This window comes from Oryctolagus cuniculus, chromosome X (genome assembly GCF_051225735.1).
Source record: "Oryctolagus cuniculus isolate XC-2025 breed Fujian yellow rabbit chromosome X, ASM5122573v1, whole genome shotgun sequence".
In the NCBI taxonomy this organism is placed as follows: Eukaryota; Metazoa; Chordata; class Mammalia; order Lagomorpha; family Leporidae; genus Oryctolagus; species Oryctolagus cuniculus.
The window spans coordinates 107,038,385-107,056,051 of NC_142888.1; the positions used below are offsets into that span (position 1 = coordinate 107,038,385).

Here is a 17,667-nt window from a genome sequence, read left to right on the forward strand (position 1 = left end):
TTTGTTGCTTCCCACAAGGGAGGGGATGCTGAGCCACTGCAGGCTGCTAGTCTTCAAGGAAAGCTATCAGAAAGCAGCAGTGGGCTTGGAAGCAGCTTCAAGAAGCTTGCAGAGGTGAGAGAGATGTTCTGTGCAGCCCCTGGCAGGTTTTATAGGCAGCAGAGGTTAAGGCAAAGGGCAGAGCATGGAAAGTTAGCAACTTGAAGACACCTGCATGCATCACACCATTTAAATTTGATCTGATTTGTTTTCTCAAAACTATTTCATATTCAACAGCCATGAAAACGTAATTCTTTTTTTTTTGTCTTTTTTATTTTTATTTTTTTGACAGGCAGAGTTAGAGAGAGAGAGAGAGAGAGAGAGAGAGAGAGAGAGAGAGAAAGGTCTTCCTTTGCCGTTGGTTCACCCCCCAAGTGGCTGCTGTGGCCGGCATGTTGCAGCCAGCGCACTGCACCAATCCGAAGCCAGGAGCCAGGTGCTTCCTCCTGCCCTCCCATGTGGGTGCAGGTCCCAAAGGCCTGGGCCATCCCCCACTGCCCTCCCGGGCCACAGCAGAGAGCTGGACTGAAAGAGGAGCAACCAGGACAGAATCCAGCGCCCCAACCAGGAATAGAACGCGGGGTGCCGGCGCCGCAGGCAGAGGATTAGCCTAGTGAGCCACGGCGCTGACCAAAAACATAATTCTAAGTGAGAGAAGCCAGTCAGAGAAGGCCACATATTGTACAGTTCCATTTCTGTGAAATACCCAGAGTTGGCCAATCCATAGAGACAGCAAAGAGATTTCTGGTTTCCTGGGGCTGGGAGAAGCGGAAATAGACAGTGACTCCTTAATGGGTCCAAGGCTTCCTTTTGGGATGCAGAGAATGTTCTAGAATTCGATAGCTGTGATGCCTGCAAGACAGTGTGAATGTACTTAAAGCCAACTGAATTGTGCACTTTATAAAGGTTAAAATGATAATTTTCATATTATATCTATTTTACCACAATAAAATAAGCCTTAGAAAGATGTATTATACCCAGAGGGTTGTCTCTTGTTGAATACTTTGACTCACTTGCATCAAATTTTAATGGCATTAAGCTATCATTTCTGCTCATATCTGGATCTAACTCTTTTTAAAAAAAAAGATTTATTTATTTATTTGAAAGACAGAGTTACAGAGGCAGAGAGAGAGGGTGAGGGTGGAGGGAGAGGGGTTTTCCATCTGGTGGTTATATCCCAAATGGCCACAACAGCAGGAGCTGGGCTGATCCTAACTCAGGAGCCTCTTCCAGGTCTCCCACGTGGGCGCAGGGACCCAAGCACTTGGGTCATCTTCCACTGCTTTCCCAGGTGCATTAGCAGGGAGCTGGATTGAAGTGGAGCCGCCAGGACTTGAACCAAGTACTTGGGCCCCTGCACCCACGTGGGAGACCCAGAAGAAGCAGCTGGCTCCTGGTTTTGGATTGGCCCAGCTCCGGCCATTGTGGCCATTTAGCAAGTGAACCAACAGAATGGAAGGTGTCTCTCTCTGTCTCTCCCACTTTCTGTCTATAACTCTGCCTCTCAATAAATAAATAAATGTTTTTTTAAAAAAAAAGAATGGTCCATGCAATCAGATAGACCTTGGCTTAAATCCCAGCTCCATTCCTTGCAACTATGAGACCCCAGACAACTATTATATGTCACTGAAGCCTCAGTTTCCTTATCTGTGAAATGGGACAAGTAAGAATTAAAAGAATCTACATGAAGTGCTTAGCCCAAGTACCCAAGGTTTAATAAGTACTAGTTCAACACTACTGCAGGGCAGAGGGTTGAATGTGGCCCTAGCCCTATCCTTTTGCCTTTCAGCTAGGCCTGTTCTCCTAATCTCCATTCCGCATGCTTATTTATCTGTTAGAAAGCTCTACCACACCTACCATATGCCAAGACACCATTCTACCATGCTTCACAAATACTAATTATGTGAACCTCATGGCAACCCTATAGAAGTAGATACTATTATTATAACCTATGCCCATTTTACAGATGTGCAAAATGAGACACAGGACTTAAGTAATTTTTCCAAAGTCACCCAACTAGTAATGGCACAGCTGGTATTTGAGCTGAGTCTGGATCCAGAGCCCATGTCATTAATGACTACACAAGTAAGGCTTTGTTTGAAGCAAAAGTTAAACTGCTTTCAAGTAAATGGGAAAGTACCACCCTCAGGGGGCTAAAAGGCAAAGCACATGGCTGCCTTATACTTTCTTTGGTCTGCTTTGCTTCTAGGCAGCACTTGGCAGGAGAAAGTGGCTGACATTCGAAACCAGATGCGGACGCACAGCAAAGCCCCGACTGCTGTCCTTCTCTCAGCACTCGATGAAACGGCCTGTGAGTGTGGGTTTGCACACCTGGGTGGGCCCGCGGAACTCCCCCAGCCCCCCTCCCCCAGCCTCTTAGGCCCTGCAGCACCAAGCTCTTCCGCTAACAACCACTGGTCCACCAGTTCCTGACAGCCCTGTGGTCTTGGCCTGTGGGGACTAAGAAAGGTAAGGGGTCAAGTACTCACGTCTGCAGAATAAGGAAGCCAGGGAGCCCCAAGCAAGCTGGGGCCAGCCCACAGGCTGCCGGAGGAGTGGACCGGCCACAGCAGCCTAGTGCTTCTTGTCTCCTGAAGCGGAAGTGGATCAGCAAACACCTCCCAACAACCTGGCCACCCTCCCAGGCACCTCATGCCCACAGCCTTAGCACCCGGTGTGACCCTCCCAGGTCCCAGGCTGGCTCCGAGTTTCCTTTTTTTTTTTTTTAAAAAAAAGATTTGTTTATTTACTTGAAAGTCAGAGTTACACAGAGAGGAAAGGAAGAGAGAGAGAGAGAGAGAGAGAGAGAGAGAGAGAGAGAGGTCTTCCATCTGCTGGTTCACTCCCCATATGGCCGCAACAGCTGAAGCTGCACCAATCCGAAGCCAGGAGCCAGGAGCTTCTTCCGGGTCTCCCACATGGGTGTAGGGGCCCACGGACTTGGGCCATCTTCTACTGCTTTCCCAGGCCATAGCAGAGAGCTGGATCAGAAGTGGATCAGCTGGGACGTGAACTGGCACCTATATGGGATGCCAGCACTGCAGGCAGCAGCTTTACCCACTATGCCACAGCACCGGTTCCAACTCCGAGCTTCTTGCCTGATCCCTATGGCTGGGCATTGGATAGCACGAGACCCACTAGCACTGTGCGCTGTCTGCTGGCCAGCTGCCTTTCTCAATGACAGGTCTCATCAGCATCCGAAAGACTCCTCTATTCAAAAAAAAAAAAAAGATGGAGAAACACACAAAGCAGAAGAGGCAGGTGGCAGGTACACTACTGGCGATCTCCTGCAGCTGCAGCCTTGGGCAGATCAACCTCAAGTAGTCCCTGTCAATTCTCTTCCCAGGGCTCTTCAACCTGCGTAGCAGCGACATCCCCTACAATCCCTTCTTCTATTCCTACACATTGCTCACAGACACCTCTATCAGGTATGGCTTTGCCTTGGTCTGCTCTCACCTCCTTCCTCTAGCTTGTACCCTCTCACTGTCCCCCAACCCACCGTGCCCCAACAAGCAGCCTTCAAGCTGCCATGAGCTTGGGGCCCGCCCCAGCAGGACACTCCAAGAAACCCCCTGTTGGCTCTTCCTGGCCCTTGACCTCGGTTCCTGTAGAATCCCAACTCTGGCCTGCTTGGCTCCCTGGAGCTAGCTTCCTCTGATCTCCAGGAAAAAGGGGCTCTGTCCACCTCTGGTCCTTGGCATCGTGCTTAGCAGATGTTCAGGACCCTCGTGGTCTTCCCTCCTCCACCCAGGTTATTTGCAAACAGCAGTCGCTTCAGCCCTGAGACCCTGCAGTACCTGAACTCCAGCTGCACAGGCCCCATGTGTGTGCAACTCGAGGATTATAACCAAGTCCGTGACCGTGTCCAGGCCTACGCCCAAGGAGATGTGAAGATCTGGATTGGGACCAGCTATACCACTTATGGGCTCTATGAAGTCATACCCAAGGTGGGTTTGCCAGGCCTTGGCCTAGCCCAGGCCCTGACTCCCCACTCCAGGCCTGATAAAGTCTCAACCTAAAGTGGGGCCAAGGCCAACAGGCCATTCTGTGAGCTGGGCAGGGTGTTTCCCTCAAGGTCTCACAGAGGAAGCAGAGACACTCGTCCCCAGAGAGAGCTCCTGCTGTCGTCACAGGTGACACTGGTGATGCCCTCCACTGCCAGGATAGTATGGTGGCTACAGAGAGTGCTTTCTGGTCTAGCAGAGGCTGTGGGGCTAGCCAAACCTGACCCTGAATCCTGGTGCTCACTGCCCCTCGTTGGCTGTGCAATGACCTTGGACAAGTGCCTTAGCTCATCTGGGTCTCTGTTTCCTCACCTGGGAAATGGCCAGAAATGTCCTGAACTCCCTGGAGTTGCTTGGAGGAGACTTTGGGGAGACGGGGTATGTCAAGGTCCAAGGCTGACACACAGGAGACACTCAATAAATGGTAGTTACTGAGACAGGGACAGAAAAGTCCACTGGCTGACACAGGACAGGCTGGAAGCAGGTGTCACTTGGCCAGGACTTGCTGCCAGTCCTTTGAAAACACCACTGTGCCCATCCATCCCTGACAGGAGAAACTCGTGGAAGACACCTACTCCCCAGTGATGGTGACCAAGGCGGTGAAGAACAGCAAGGAGCAGGCCCTGCTCAAGGCCACCCACGTAAGTCCATGTGCAGATGCTCGTGGCCTTTGGAGAGCTCCTGCTCTCATGCACTGGGGAGGGAAGCCCTCTGGAGGAGCCTGAGGAAGACATGCAACGAAACCAAAAGCAGATACTAAACTCCTGACACCCCACCTGCCTGCGCCTCGCCCTCCACTGCCAGGATAGTACAGTGGGTTAGAACCTGGGCCCAGGAGCTAGGGTGTCTGAGTTGAAACCCTGGCTCCATCTGCTTCCTGGCTGGGAGACTTTGGGCCAGTCAGTGCACGTCTCTGGGCTTCAGATATCTGGTCTGTAAAATGAGGGTCATGCCTGGGGCCTGGTGTCTGAATACAGGGCTCTGGGCACCTCCCGGCACATTCTGAGTTATGATCTCTTCCCCCGACAAGAGGATGGCTTGCTCTTTTTAGATGTTCTTGCTCATATTAAGACACACTACCTGTAAAAAAAAAAAAAAAAAAAAAAAAACTTTTTCTTATGGAAAGTTTTATTTGTTTATTTTTTAAAGACTTATTCATTTATTTGAAAGGCAGAATGACAGAGACACACATACAGAGAGAGAGAGAGAGAGAGAGAGATCTTCCATCTGCTGGTTCACTCTCTAAATGGCTGCAAAGGCTGAGGCTGGGCCAGGCCAAAGCCAAGATCTAGGAACTCCACCTAGGTCTCCTGCATGGGTGGCAGAGGCCCAAGTACTTGGACCATCTTCCTCTGCTTTCCCAGGCGTGTTAGTAGGGAGCTGGATTGGAAGTGGAGCCGCCTGGATTCCAGCTGTGCTCTGATTTGGGATGCCAGTGTCCTGCTGTGCCACGCCTTCCAGCTTGGTCCTCTGGAAAAGTTTAAACATACGCCAAGAGTAGAGAAAATGGCCTAGTGGGCCCCTGTGTCCCCATCACCCCTGCCTCAGCAATTATCAACAGTGGCCAACCTTATTGCCTCTATACCCTGGCCGTCATGATCCTCCCCACTACCCTACGTCTGCTGCTAGGTTATTGGAAAGCAAATCCAAGATATCATTTCTTCTGTCAACACTTCAGTAAGTGTCGGTAAGAGATAAGCACTCTCTGAAGCCCGAGAGCACACTGGGATCCTCTACAAACACTAAGGAGAATCCTTTGATATCAAAGAGCTGCTCAGACCCTGTGTTTTCAAAGCCCCAGCTCCACCGCTGCCCTGTGAGCTCCTGCATCCTGGAGCAGCCACCAGACCGCAGCCCGCTTCTCTGCTCCCCCGCTGCAGGTGCGCGACGCTGTGGCTGTGATCCGGTATTTGGTGTGGCTGGAGAAGAACGTGCCCCAGGGCACAGTGGATGAGTTCTCAGGGGCCGAGTTCGTGGAGAAGTTGCGAGGGTGAAGGACCGAGGCTACCGTTTTAGGCGGGCTTTTAGCGGGGGAGGGGGCGGGGAGGAGGATGGGTCCCCTTGCTTGTGGGAAGGAAGATCTCACTTGTATTCGGAAGCCTCTCTGGGACAAGGAGTGACAGTCTGGGGAGCTGGGCACTGGCCCTTGGATGACATTTCTCCAGCTCCGCTGCCCGCGGGACAACCCCACAGTGCCCCCTGGTGCCTGATTCTAGCACGGGCTTGCTTGCCCTGGGGGAGCCTGGCTCTGCCCCTGGACCCCTTGAGAATATCAAGTCGGAAAGACAATTCCTGAGTCCCACTCGGCCCAGGCCGGGGCGGACTGTGCATTTGAGGTACAGAAGGATGTTCAGATACAGAGAACTAGGTGTCTACACTCCCACCTGTAAAATGGAGGGGGAGTGACTGGTATATGCAGGTGGTCCTCCTCTGATCTCGAGTGCTGTGTGCATGACAGGCCAGGGCTGGGGGACATGGAACCAGGAGGCAGGGCGGGGCCACCCCAATAGAGTCTTGGCTGAGGTGGAGGCAGCTGTGACCTACATTGGACTGTACCGGCTATCCCGGGCCCAGCTGCATCCCTGCTCCCATTCAATGGCCTTTCCTCGCCTGGTACTTTCCAGAGAGGAAAACTTCTTCTCAGGATCCAGTTTCGAAACCATCTCGGCCAGTGGCCTGAACGCTGCCTTGGCACACTACAGGTACTTCAGGGGAGAGAATTGCCTGGGGCCCTGATGGGGCATTTGAAAATTGAGGCCATTAGCACTGGGGAGGAGGCCAGCAGTGGGTGGGGGTGCCAGGAGCTCAGCTTGGGCTTGGAAGGTGCCTTAAAACTCAAAGGCCTGAGCTGTATCTTCCCCCACGGGCTGAGGCTTAGTGAGTTCTCAGCTGAGGCTCTGGACAGAAGCTGCAGGTGCTGTTAGATGGTTTTTGTGGGCTTCTCAGGAGTCCCTTATATTAGCTGGGGCTTCAAGTTCACGAGCACACATGGACAAAGTCCTGTTCACTCAGCCCCAACCAACTATAGTAGGCTAAGGTGTAAGCTAGACAGATATTTGCCCACATGGAAGGGCGGGGCGGGGAGAAGACCCTGCAGGCCAGGTGGTGAGGGGCAAGATGACCTGAGGTCATGCCTGCCATGGACACAAGCAGGGACAGGTTGAATGCCCCTCCAAGGGAGGGCCTGGCATGTCCCAGAATTCCCTCCCCTGATATGTCCTGGTGTCTCCCAGCCCCGTCTCCCTCCTTGGTTCATTGGGGACATCTGTTTGCCAAGGCCGCTGGAAGTTAGAGAACGAACGCTGAACGGTGCGAGCTAGTCTGCACCCGGATCCCGGCGGCTTTACTGCATGGCCCCATGCAAGCCCCTGAGCTTCCGCAGGCTTGCTTCTCCTTAGGCAAAAGCAGGTGGCTGGGCTGCATGCTCTCTACAGCTCTCCCACATCCCACATCCCGGGCACCTTCCTTGATCCCTTCCCTAGGGAACAGGGCTTTGCTCCATCAGCTGTACGTGTGAGCTGCGGGCAGTCATGGCAGCAGCCACTTATTCTTGCAGGGCCCATTGGGAGATAATGAGTGCCCCAGAAGAAGGAGCCTGGAAGGCCAGCCCCAGGGATGGTGGGAGCTCAGCTGCTGTCACTTAGTGCCCTGGACCCGCCAAGTGCACCATTAGCCTGCTCCTCACTCGCCATTCTCTCTCTTTCTCAGCCCATCCGAGGAGGTGCACCGCAAGCTGTCCACAGATGAGATGTACCTGCTGGATTCTGGAGGGCAATACTGGTGAGTACGCACACACACACATACACACACACACACCATCTCGCCCTGGCCTGGTTGCCTCCGCTCAGATGTCCTGGGCCAAACAAGAGCCTGCCAAAGCTTTCCCCATCCTGTGTCACAGATAGTACATCTGCAAAGGGAGCCATCTGGGTGGAAGGAACCCTGAGCATCCTTCTCGTTGTCACACTTGGGGGGTCCCTGTGCAGTGGGAAACACTGAGACCAGAACAGTGCACGTGTCTCCAGCATGTCTGTGAGAAATAGAAAAGACTCCCCCAGCTCAAGTAAAATGTCTCTCACCATTGCATATTGGGCTTTTTGGTTTAAGATTTATTTGTTTGAAAGGCAGAGTTACAGAGAGAGAAGGAGAGGCAGAGAGAGAGAGAGAGAGAGAGAGAGAGAGAGAGAGAGAGAGACAGAAAGCTTCCACCCGGTGGTACACTCCCCAAATGGCTGCAATGGCCAGGGCTAAGGCAGGCTGAAGCCAGGAGCCAGGAGCTTCATCTGGGTCTTCCATGTGGGTGGCGGGAGCCCAGGCACTTGGACCATCTTCTGCTGTTTTCTCCCAGGCCATTAGCAGGGAGCTGGATCAGAAGTGGAGCAGCCAGGACTGGAACCAGACCCCATATGGATGCCAGCATCACATGTGGCAGCTTGACCTGCTATGCCACAATGCTGGCCCCACAATCGCATGTTGTCACATAGTCTGAACAGCGACACTCGGACTCAGTGGCCCTGCCTGGCTTCACCAACACATGCACCCATACTCTCACCCACTTGTGCATGCCCTGGACACAGCCCACACACAGCAGCTCCACAGTACTCTTCAGCCCCCTGTCTCCCCACAGCACAGCTCAGGTGATCATGTCAGTGAGGGTAGGAGCAGGTAAGAGAAGCAACCCTTGCTTCTTGTGCTGCCCTTGTCATGCTCAGACATGACAGCCATGCAGAATAGGCTAACTTCAATCCTTCCAGTTATCTAAGTTATCATTCACATTGGAGTTGATCTGAGCTGACCTGACCTGGAAGATTTTCCCCTCTGTTCCAGGAAGCAAATGGACTGTGTGAATCTTGGGTTGGGCCCAAGGAAGGGGTGTGCTGAACTGATGGAGAAGCAAGGAGTCATTTTTTTTTTTAGATTTATTTGAGAGGCAGAATTAGAGAGAGAGGAAGTGACAGAGAGAGGTCTTCTATCTGCAGCTTCATTCCCCAGATGGCCTCAAAGGCCAGAGCTGGGCCGATCTGAAGCCAGGAGCTTCTTCTGGGTCTCCCACGTGGGTGCAGGGGCCCAGGCACTTGGATCATCCTCCACTGCTTCCCCAGGCCATCAGCATAGATGCTCAGGAGAGGAGCAGCCGGGACTCGAACCAATGCCCATATGGGATGCCGGCGCCGCAGTCCGGGGCTCTAACCCACTGCACCACAGCGCCAGCCCCTACAAGGAGCCATCTCCAACAGTTGCCTGGTGTCTGTCCTGTGGAAAGGGTTAATGTGCTGGTGACAGAGGCTCTTTACTTGCTCCTAGCATGCTCTCAGGAGCTGGCAGGGCAGGCAGTCAGCCTAGAAGCCTTTGCCAGTCAGCCCTTTGATGTTGTGTGTGCTTGAGATGGCCGAGGTGCAAAGGGGAAGTGAATTTGTTGGGGCGTGGCTGGACTGGGGCATGCTCAGAGTAGGGTGAGGCTGGGGAAGTGCTCACCTCACTTCCTCTCCTCTCTGTTCTAAAGAAGTTTGCGGCGCCTGCTGGTGACCAGCAAGGAGCCCTCCCTCCCTCCCTCCCTCCCCAGGGTCCTAGGGTCATCTCTCTCTGCCCCCTGCTTCCTGGGTGGCCATCCCAGGATACCAATGCTCTCTGGAACTCTGAGCAAGTCAGTGGGTCCTTATGCCCAGCACAGAGGGAGATGGCCTCCTGGCCTCGATTGTCTCATCTGTGAAATGGGCATATTGAGACCTGCTGGAGCATCCTTCTCAGGGAGCAGAAAACAGATAGTATCCATGGTAAATAACATTCTGGACATGGGAGTGCTGTGACCATGTATTTGCCCTCCCCATCCCCACCCCAACCCCAGCTCAATTTCCCCGTCTGTAAAAAGAGGATAATCCCTTCCTGTCTCCCAGGAAGCCTGGAAAAAGCTTTGCTTTTCAAGCCAGGCTGACCACAAGGATACCCACATCTACCAAACAGCCAAAGCCAGTGGTGCCAAGGAGGGTGTATGGGAGGGATAGCAGTTCTCTCTTCTTCCTTCGCCTCTGTCTGCCCCCATCCCAGCTCTGCTGCTCAAAGCATGGTGGAAAGCACACAGGAAGCACGCAGCCCCAGTCCCTAGCCCCAAGCACTCGGCAGAGCAGCACATGTTGATTTCCCCTCTCCACAGGGATGGGACCACAGACATCACCAGAACAGTCCACTGGGGCACCCCCTCTGCCTTCCAAAAGGTAAGCACTGGCCCAGGCGTCCCCTCCTCACTGTCTCCCGTGAGTCCCCAAGCAATGGCTCTACTAAGAGCTCTTTCACTTGAGAGGCTCCTGCTGCTTCTTCCGAAAGACTTTGGCCTGAGCCCAAGCCATGTGCAAACATTTCTCTAACGCTGCTTTCTGTGGAAGAAGAAGGCCCAGCCCAATCTCAGGGGTGGCATGGGGGGCGGGAGGCGGGCAGGAAACGCTGAGGGCGGGGCCGTTGGCTCTGTGCACCAGGGGAGCCTCTGGGGATGAGAGCCCTGAGCTGTAGTCATGCGTTCACCAAGCTGACGGGGCACCAAGGATTGTGCTGGGAACAGAGGGTTGGGGCAGCCCGGACAGGAGCTCAGGGTTTAGTGGGCAGAGCTCCCCACCCGAGGCTGCCCTGCACGAGATGCCATGAGATGCCTGCATGTGTGTGGTGAAGGGCACTGAGCACGTTGCCACAGGGAGTGACCAGAGAGGCCACCATCCACCTCCCTCCCTGCCCTGACAGAGGAAGGTTGCCTTTGCCAAATGATCAGGGCCCCGACCCAAACTCAAAGCCTTAAGAACTTGAGTGGGTGTTCCTGATCATAGCGCTGGGCATGCCAGCCTTCATTTGGGCACTGCATAACCCTGGCCTCCCCTCCCAGAAACCCCTGCAGCTAGTGACTGTTGGCATTCCACAACAGCTGAGGAAACTGAGGCACAGACTTACCCATGGTGTCAGAGTTTGTGAGTGGCCAGGTCAGGACTCCAGTGTGGGGATTCTGCCTGCCAACCCCCCTACTGGCACAGCCTCAGTCCACTACCATCTACAAGTGTCCCCAAAGGGAGCCACATGCACTGAGCCCCAGCTTTGGGAAGGCTCCCGTCAGCCTCCTTTAGCCATCTCCCAGAACCTAGGTGACCACACAGGGTAATGCATCTCCCCACCATGCTGAGGCACACTCAGGTCTCCTCCCATGCTCCCCATGCCCTGTTCTCTCCCCATCAGGAGGCATACACCCGGGTGTTGATGGGAAATATCGATCTGTCCAGACTCATCTTCCCTGCTTCTACATCAGGTGGGTTGCAGAGAGCCACAAGCTGTCATATCGCAGGAACAAGGAATTAATATTATTATTAGCCCATGGCTCACGTGAATGAGAAAACCGGGCCAAGAGAGGGAAAAGGACTGGCCCAGAGCCACACAGGGGGTCTCTGGGAGAAGCTAGGCCTTGAACTCAGGTCTCCTGCCGCCCAATCTGTTGCTCAGAGCTGAGGGGATCAGAGTGGGCTGTAGCAGTTGGGAGAGATTGCTGAAGGAAGGAAGCATCAAAGTGCTAAGCGCCGATGGATGGGGAGAAATTCTAGTACATTCGTCAGTGCAGGTAATGGGTACTACGTGTGGCATGATGGAGATAGTGAGAGGCTAGTCTGGCCAAGGGGCCCCTGACTTATCCATCAGCCCCTCTCCAGCCCAACCTAATGTCACTGAGGGGCAGTCTGAGGTCCAGGCAACTGATTGAGGGTGATGTCTTTTTCTTCCAGGGCGAGTGGTGGAAGCTTTTGCACGCAAAGCCTTGTGGGATGTTGGGCTCAATTATGGTCATGGGACAGGCCATGGCATTGGCAACTTCCTGTGTGTGCATGAGTGTAGGTATCTTCTCAGCATCCCCCCACCCAAGGGTCTTCCGTGTGTGACATCCCCTGTAGGAAGGAGGTAAAGCATTTCACAGGTATGGAGATGACCGTCTGAGACCTGAAGAGGGGCCGCGACACACCCAGGATCACCCAGCTGGTGGGAGGGGTGCTCCACAGGCATCCAGGAGGGCACTAGAGAGAGGACCAAGGCCTAGTGGCTTCCTGGCATAAACAGATTCATTCTGGTGTATCCCAGCTCTAGGCAGACAATGATGTGGTGGACAGGTGCTGCCCAGGGACCCCAAGTCACCTGCTCTTCTTGGGAGTCTGTTCTTTTCCAAGAAAGTGAGCGCAGAAAAGCTGACAGCATGCCTATACCTTCCCTTTCAGGGCCAGTGGGATTCCAGTCCAGCAACATTGCCATGGCCAAGGGCATGTTCACTTCCATTGGTATGGTTCTCAGGCCTCTCCACTCCTCCACCCCGTCCCAGAGCAGAGCTAGCCCAGGACTGCCGTCTAGGATGTGTTTGCCTTCAGGGAGCATGCTAGGCACAGGCACAGCCCCGGGCCCCACCTCCGCCCTTCTTCATCTGCCCACCCCACCGCTACTCCCAGCCCCAAATGGCTTGTCCCACACTCACCCCAAGTGCCCTCAGCTCTTTGCCCTTGAGAATTGGTTCCCAGCTGTGCATCTAGACCTCAAAGTCACCCATCAAAGGCTGGGGTAATAGGACAGTTGTACAGAGGGAGAAGAGCCCTCAGCTGGGCTCTGGGGCCAGGTGAGGGCGAATCAGAGGTGTGCCCTGTGCAGAATCTGAGCCCTAACGTGTCGCCTCTGCTTAGCCAATGGGTGTCTAAGAAGTTATGGGGCTGTCGGAGCTGACAGCTGTGAGCAGCCCAGCAGCTGTACCCTCTAGCCACTCATCACACAGATTGGTACGGAAGCCTGGGTGTGGGTCCTGCCCCTGCTTACTGCCACTGACATCTCTGTGTCCCCCAGAACCTGGTTACTATCAAGATGGAGAATTTGGGATCCGTATTGAAGATGTGGCTCTCGTGGTAGAAGCACAGACCAAGGTAAATGGGCAGGAGCTGCACGGGGAGAAGGCCATGTAATGTACAGGAATGCATCTGATTTGGAGTCTTCTTTAGCTCCACAGGAATTCCATAAATCAGAGTTCCTCGAACCTGTTTGCACACTGGGATCACCCAGAGAGCTTTTTAGATTTTATTTTTTCTATATTTTTAAAAGATTTTTTTTATTTTATTCAAAAGGTGTGGGGGGGGGGGAGAAAATCTTCTATCCTCTGGTTCACTTCTCAAATGGCCACAACAGTCAGACCTGGGCCAGGCCAAAACTAGGAGCCAGGAGCTTCTTCCAGGTCTCCCATGCAGGTACAGAGGCCCAAGGACTTGGGCCATCCTCCACTGCTTTCCCAGGCCATAGCAGAGAGCTGGATTGGAAGTGGAGCAGCTGGGACTCAAACTGGCACCCATATGGGATGCTGGTACTGCAGGTGGCAGCTTAACCTGCTATACCACAGCACTGCCCCTCCATCACATTTTTCTTGGTTTTTTAGATTTTTAAAATGCCAGTGCCCAGGCCCCACTCCACAGCAAGTGAATTCTGCAAGTATTCCTGCCCTAAATCATTGTTTCTCAGTGCACATGATAATCACCAGGGGAGTTTGTTAGAAATAAAGATTTGGTATAATAGCAACCAACAAGATAAAATACCTAGACATAACTGAAAAAGCCTTACATGGAGAAAGTCTCTACTAAGGGACATAAAAAAGATTTAAGTAAATGGTGTCCTCTGGAAAGAAGCCACGATACTGTTAAGGTGTCATTTCTCCCTAAATTAATCTATAAATTCCAGACAACTTCAATTCCAATGCTAAGTGGCTATGTTTGTAACTTCACAAAATGATAGTAAAGTTTATTTGTAAAAATAAACACGCCGTGATGGCAGGGTAGCCAGGAAAAGAGAAGAGTAATCACAGAAAGTAGCCCTATCAGATTGGAACACAAGCTACCGTAACTAAGTATGACACTGGTGGGGAAAAAGGCGGAGGTGACAGTGGAACAGGGTGGTATTCTCGAAAGCCCTCTAATTCCTATAAATGACATGGCAATTTGGTTGATAAAAGAGCTGATATTTCAGAACAGTAAGGAAGGAGACATTATTCAATAAATGGGCAGGAAGGGCACATCTCACTATTATATCAAAATAAAATTCCAGATGCACCCAAGTTTGAAGATGAACCCCGAGACCATAAAAGACCTCGAAGGAAGCAGATAGAAACTCATGTTCAATCCCAGGGTGGAAACGGGACCTCTCAGTGCAAGAGCCCGAGACCACAAAGGAAGAGCTGGGCAACTCTGGCTAAATTAAATAGAAAATGTCTATAGAGAAGCAATACCAGAAAGAAAAATCAAAAAGCCCGTGACAAATATATCACCTATGACAGAGAAAGCATGGATTTTCTGATTTTTACCATGAGCTTCTATAAATCACACCGGGTTCTAGTCCCGGTCGGGGCGCCGGATTCTGTCCCGGTTGCCCCTCTTCCAGGCCAGCTCTCTGCTGTGGCCAGGGAGTGCAGTGGAGGATGGCCCAAGTGCTTGGGCCCTGCACCCCATGGGAGACCAGGAAAAGTACCTGGCTCCTGCCATCGGATCAGCGCGGTGTGCTGGCCACAGCGCGCCAGCCGCGGCGGCCATTGGAGGGTGAACCAACGGCAAAGGAAGACCTTTCTCTCTGTCTCTCTCTCTCTCTCACTGTCCACTCTGCCTGTTAAAAAAAAAATCAGTAAGCTCCCCACCTTAAAAAAAAAAAAAGGTGAAAAGACGTGAAGAGACAATTCACTGAAATCAACAAAGGCAGTCCACCTCTGTGAAAAGCTGTTAAACTTCATCCTTCAAACGCGTACAAATGAAGGCAACCTTGGAATACCGTATTTCGCCCCTCAGCTGGGCCAAAGTCAGAGAGTTAGATGACAGCCAGTGGTGGTGAGCACGTGGGACAGTGGGCACTCTCACACCCCAGTGAGATGTGGGTACCTTCCGTCTTAGCACTCTCTCCACCTGATCTGTTCCTCCCGAATAGAATCCTAAAAGCACCCCAAGATGTTCATGCACGGCTGTGGTTGGTAATAGTTCCAACTGGGGAAGAGCCTCAGTAGCCCCAAGCGGTCACATAAATCACAATATATCCATGGACTAGGGACTACTAGGCGGCCCTTAGAATGAGTGCGCTCATATGGAGCACGCTCCCAAGTTCATTACGAAGGAAGAGCAGAGGTGCGGAATAGTGTGTGTGGCCAAAGCCATCTCGTGTGAATTTGGAAACTGAACAGGGAGGAGGCTTGCCATTTTTTTTTTTTTTGTGGCCTTTGCATAGTTTGTGTTTCTGAAGCACACACGGGCGAGGGCTCTCTAGGAGATGGGAATTATGGGCCATTTGTTTTTCTTCTTTATATCTGTGCATAGATCCCTCAGTGAATAGATACATAGAGATACCGATGGGTGGGTCCATAAATCAACAGATAGAAAACGCTAATACAGATTCTGCCTCCAGTAGGTCTGGAAGGTGGGCCCTGGAATCCACATATTTGGCATTCTCCCTCGATGCTGTTGATGCATCCACTTTGAGAAACACAGATTTCAGTCTGACTTTCCCAAATCAGGAGGGAAGCCCCAATGGAGAGGCGTGCCGAGCACTGCAGAGGGGGTGGCCAAGGGAGGGCTTGGGCCCAGCTAGCACATCCAGGGTGGACACAGATCGGTTCTCTGTGCCCGTGCTTCTGCGTGGAGTGTTCCCTGCCCCCCTTCAGCCCAGCTCCTCTTCCTCCCTCACTTTCTCCCCTTCCTTGCTCTCTCTCTCCCCTTCCATGCGGGCTCCCAGTACCCAGGGACCTACCTGACCTTTGAAGTGGTGTCTTTGGTGCCCTATGACCGGAATCTTATCGACGTCAGCCTGCTGTCCCCTGAGCACGTGAGTGCCCCTCGACCCTGCCTGCCTTTCAGCCTGCCTTCCCCCCAACCCTCTGTGTATCCAGACCTTTCTTGCCCCGGGACCTCCCATCCCAAGATCATCTGCCTCACCCCTCCTCCAGGAGGGTCCAGACCTACTGGTGGCACCTGTAGGCACACACTGGGGCATCCCTCCATAGCTCACCACAGAGCTTCTAGAAATTTTTGGGCAAAGCAGTCTATGTAACCTCAGGTCATGGGGAGTCTGAGAGCGGCCTCTGAGCTCTGCCACTACAAGGTCTGGAACTACAGGCAATCCTTCGCCCCACTCCCTGGGCCTCAGTCTCCTCTCTTGTTAAACGAGTATAATATTGCCTGCCCTGCTTCCTGTCACTCCTGGGCCTGAAAGCCACCCCCCCAACCCCTTTAAGAACATCCCGATGACATGAAACAGCCACCACGGGGAACTACTTCTAGAAAGCCCCAGAGAATGCTGGAGGCCTGATGGTGGCTATTGACCTGTGGTACCGGGACAGATGTGGGCAGCTGGTGTCCCGCAGCTGGAGACTAGATGAAACCAAGAGCTCGCCTCAAGGCAGCTCGGCCTGGGGAGGCTCTCATACCTTCGGCCCTCTGCAGCTCCAGCACGTGAACCGCTACTACCAGACCATCCGCGAGAAGGTGGGCCCGGAGCTGCAGCGGCGCCAGCTGTGGGAAGAGTTCCAGTGGCTGCAGCAGCACACGGAGCCCCTGTCTGCCAGGGCGCCACACACCTCCTCCTTGGCCTCTCTGCTGGCAGCCTGCACTCTTGCCATCTTGGGCTGGAGCAGCTAGAGGCTCTGGCTCCCTGCTGGACCCTCCACCTCCACGTGGGGCTCGCCTGCTCAGCTCCCCTGGCCCTCCACCACATGTGCTGCCCGGAGCCCCTGCTGGCCCATCACCTGGAAACCACTGCCCACCCACCCCCCCAAGCCACCTCCTCCTGGGCCTCTGGGGCCCTAGGCAACACCGTTCATCCTGGGCCTCTACACCTCACTTTGGGCTCCCAACCCCAGGCCATGAGATAGAAGAGCCAACCGGTGGCTTTCCTCTTGTGAAGCCAGTAAGTAAGTGTAGCATGTAACCTGGTCCATCTGCTATAGCTTCTTCCTGCCCCTAAAATACAAGAGCAACAGGGCCCGAGATGTTCCCACTCCCATCGGCTCCTAACTTCCCATGTCCCTGAGGCTTCCTCCGGGCACCAGCATGTGCCTCCAGCCCTTCTATGGCCTCCTGGCTACAGTTCGTGGGGGAGAAGGCCTGGGGCTCCTCCAGGCTGCCTACTGTACCTACAGAGAGGTGACAGAATCCCTTGGCCCACCTCGCAGCCCCTCCTCATTTGCTGAGCCCACTATGGGGGGTGGGGGGGTGGTAAGAAGAGCTTTCTCTGGCCCGAGTCGGGCGGGCCAGCCGTTGGCCACCTGCACTCACATCCTGCTAGATGCTTAAAACAGCCTTGCAAAGACGCCTGCCTCTGGGTTTTGCATTGTGTCTGCTGTGTTGCCGGAGACTGCTGTTACCTGTGGCTTTTGTGGTGGGGGAGGATGGGGAGCGGGTGAGGTGGGGCGGGGGCCTGTTGAGGCTCCCAGAAGCTCAGTGGGGAAGGACATGGGCTTTAGAATGTGTGTGTTTGTGTATGTGTGTGTGTGTGTGTACACGCTCACGAGAGCGAGCAGGTGAAAGAGCGCATGCACGCCGCACCCAGCCAGCCGCTCCGGTCTGTGTTGTTAACTTTGTGGAGAGGACAGAGGGGAGCCCCTTGCTGGGGA

The 17,667-nt window shown here is 53.4% G+C and overlaps 1 protein-coding gene across 1 annotated transcript in view; it reads left to right on the plus strand.

Moving 5' to 3' along the window:
• XPNPEP2 (X-prolyl aminopeptidase 2) overlaps window positions 1-17,363 on the plus strand; it is a 29,258-nt gene extending 11,895 nt beyond the window's left edge. Inside the window, exons 8-21 of the mRNA XM_051827500.3 lie at window positions 2,249-2,350; window positions 3,386-3,467; window positions 3,791-3,986; window positions 4,595-4,684; window positions 5,924-6,033; window positions 6,668-6,745; window positions 7,752-7,823; window positions 10,195-10,255; window positions 11,256-11,325; window positions 11,792-11,896; window positions 12,275-12,334; window positions 12,885-12,961; window positions 15,792-15,881; window positions 16,499-17,363. Of these exons, the coding sequence (XP_051683460.2) occupies window positions 2,249-2,350; window positions 3,386-3,467; window positions 3,791-3,986; window positions 4,595-4,684; window positions 5,924-6,033; window positions 6,668-6,745; window positions 7,752-7,823; window positions 10,195-10,255; window positions 11,256-11,325; window positions 11,792-11,896; window positions 12,275-12,334; window positions 12,885-12,961; window positions 15,792-15,881; window positions 16,499-16,693 (1,388 nt within the window). The 3' untranslated portion in view covers window positions 16,694-17,363. The remainder of the gene's footprint in view (window positions 1-2,248; window positions 2,351-3,385; window positions 3,468-3,790; window positions 3,987-4,594; window positions 4,685-5,923; window positions 6,034-6,667; window positions 6,746-7,751; window positions 7,824-10,194; window positions 10,256-11,255; window positions 11,326-11,791; window positions 11,897-12,274; window positions 12,335-12,884; window positions 12,962-15,791; window positions 15,882-16,498) is intronic.
• Window positions 17,364-17,667: the final 304 nt, after the last annotated feature.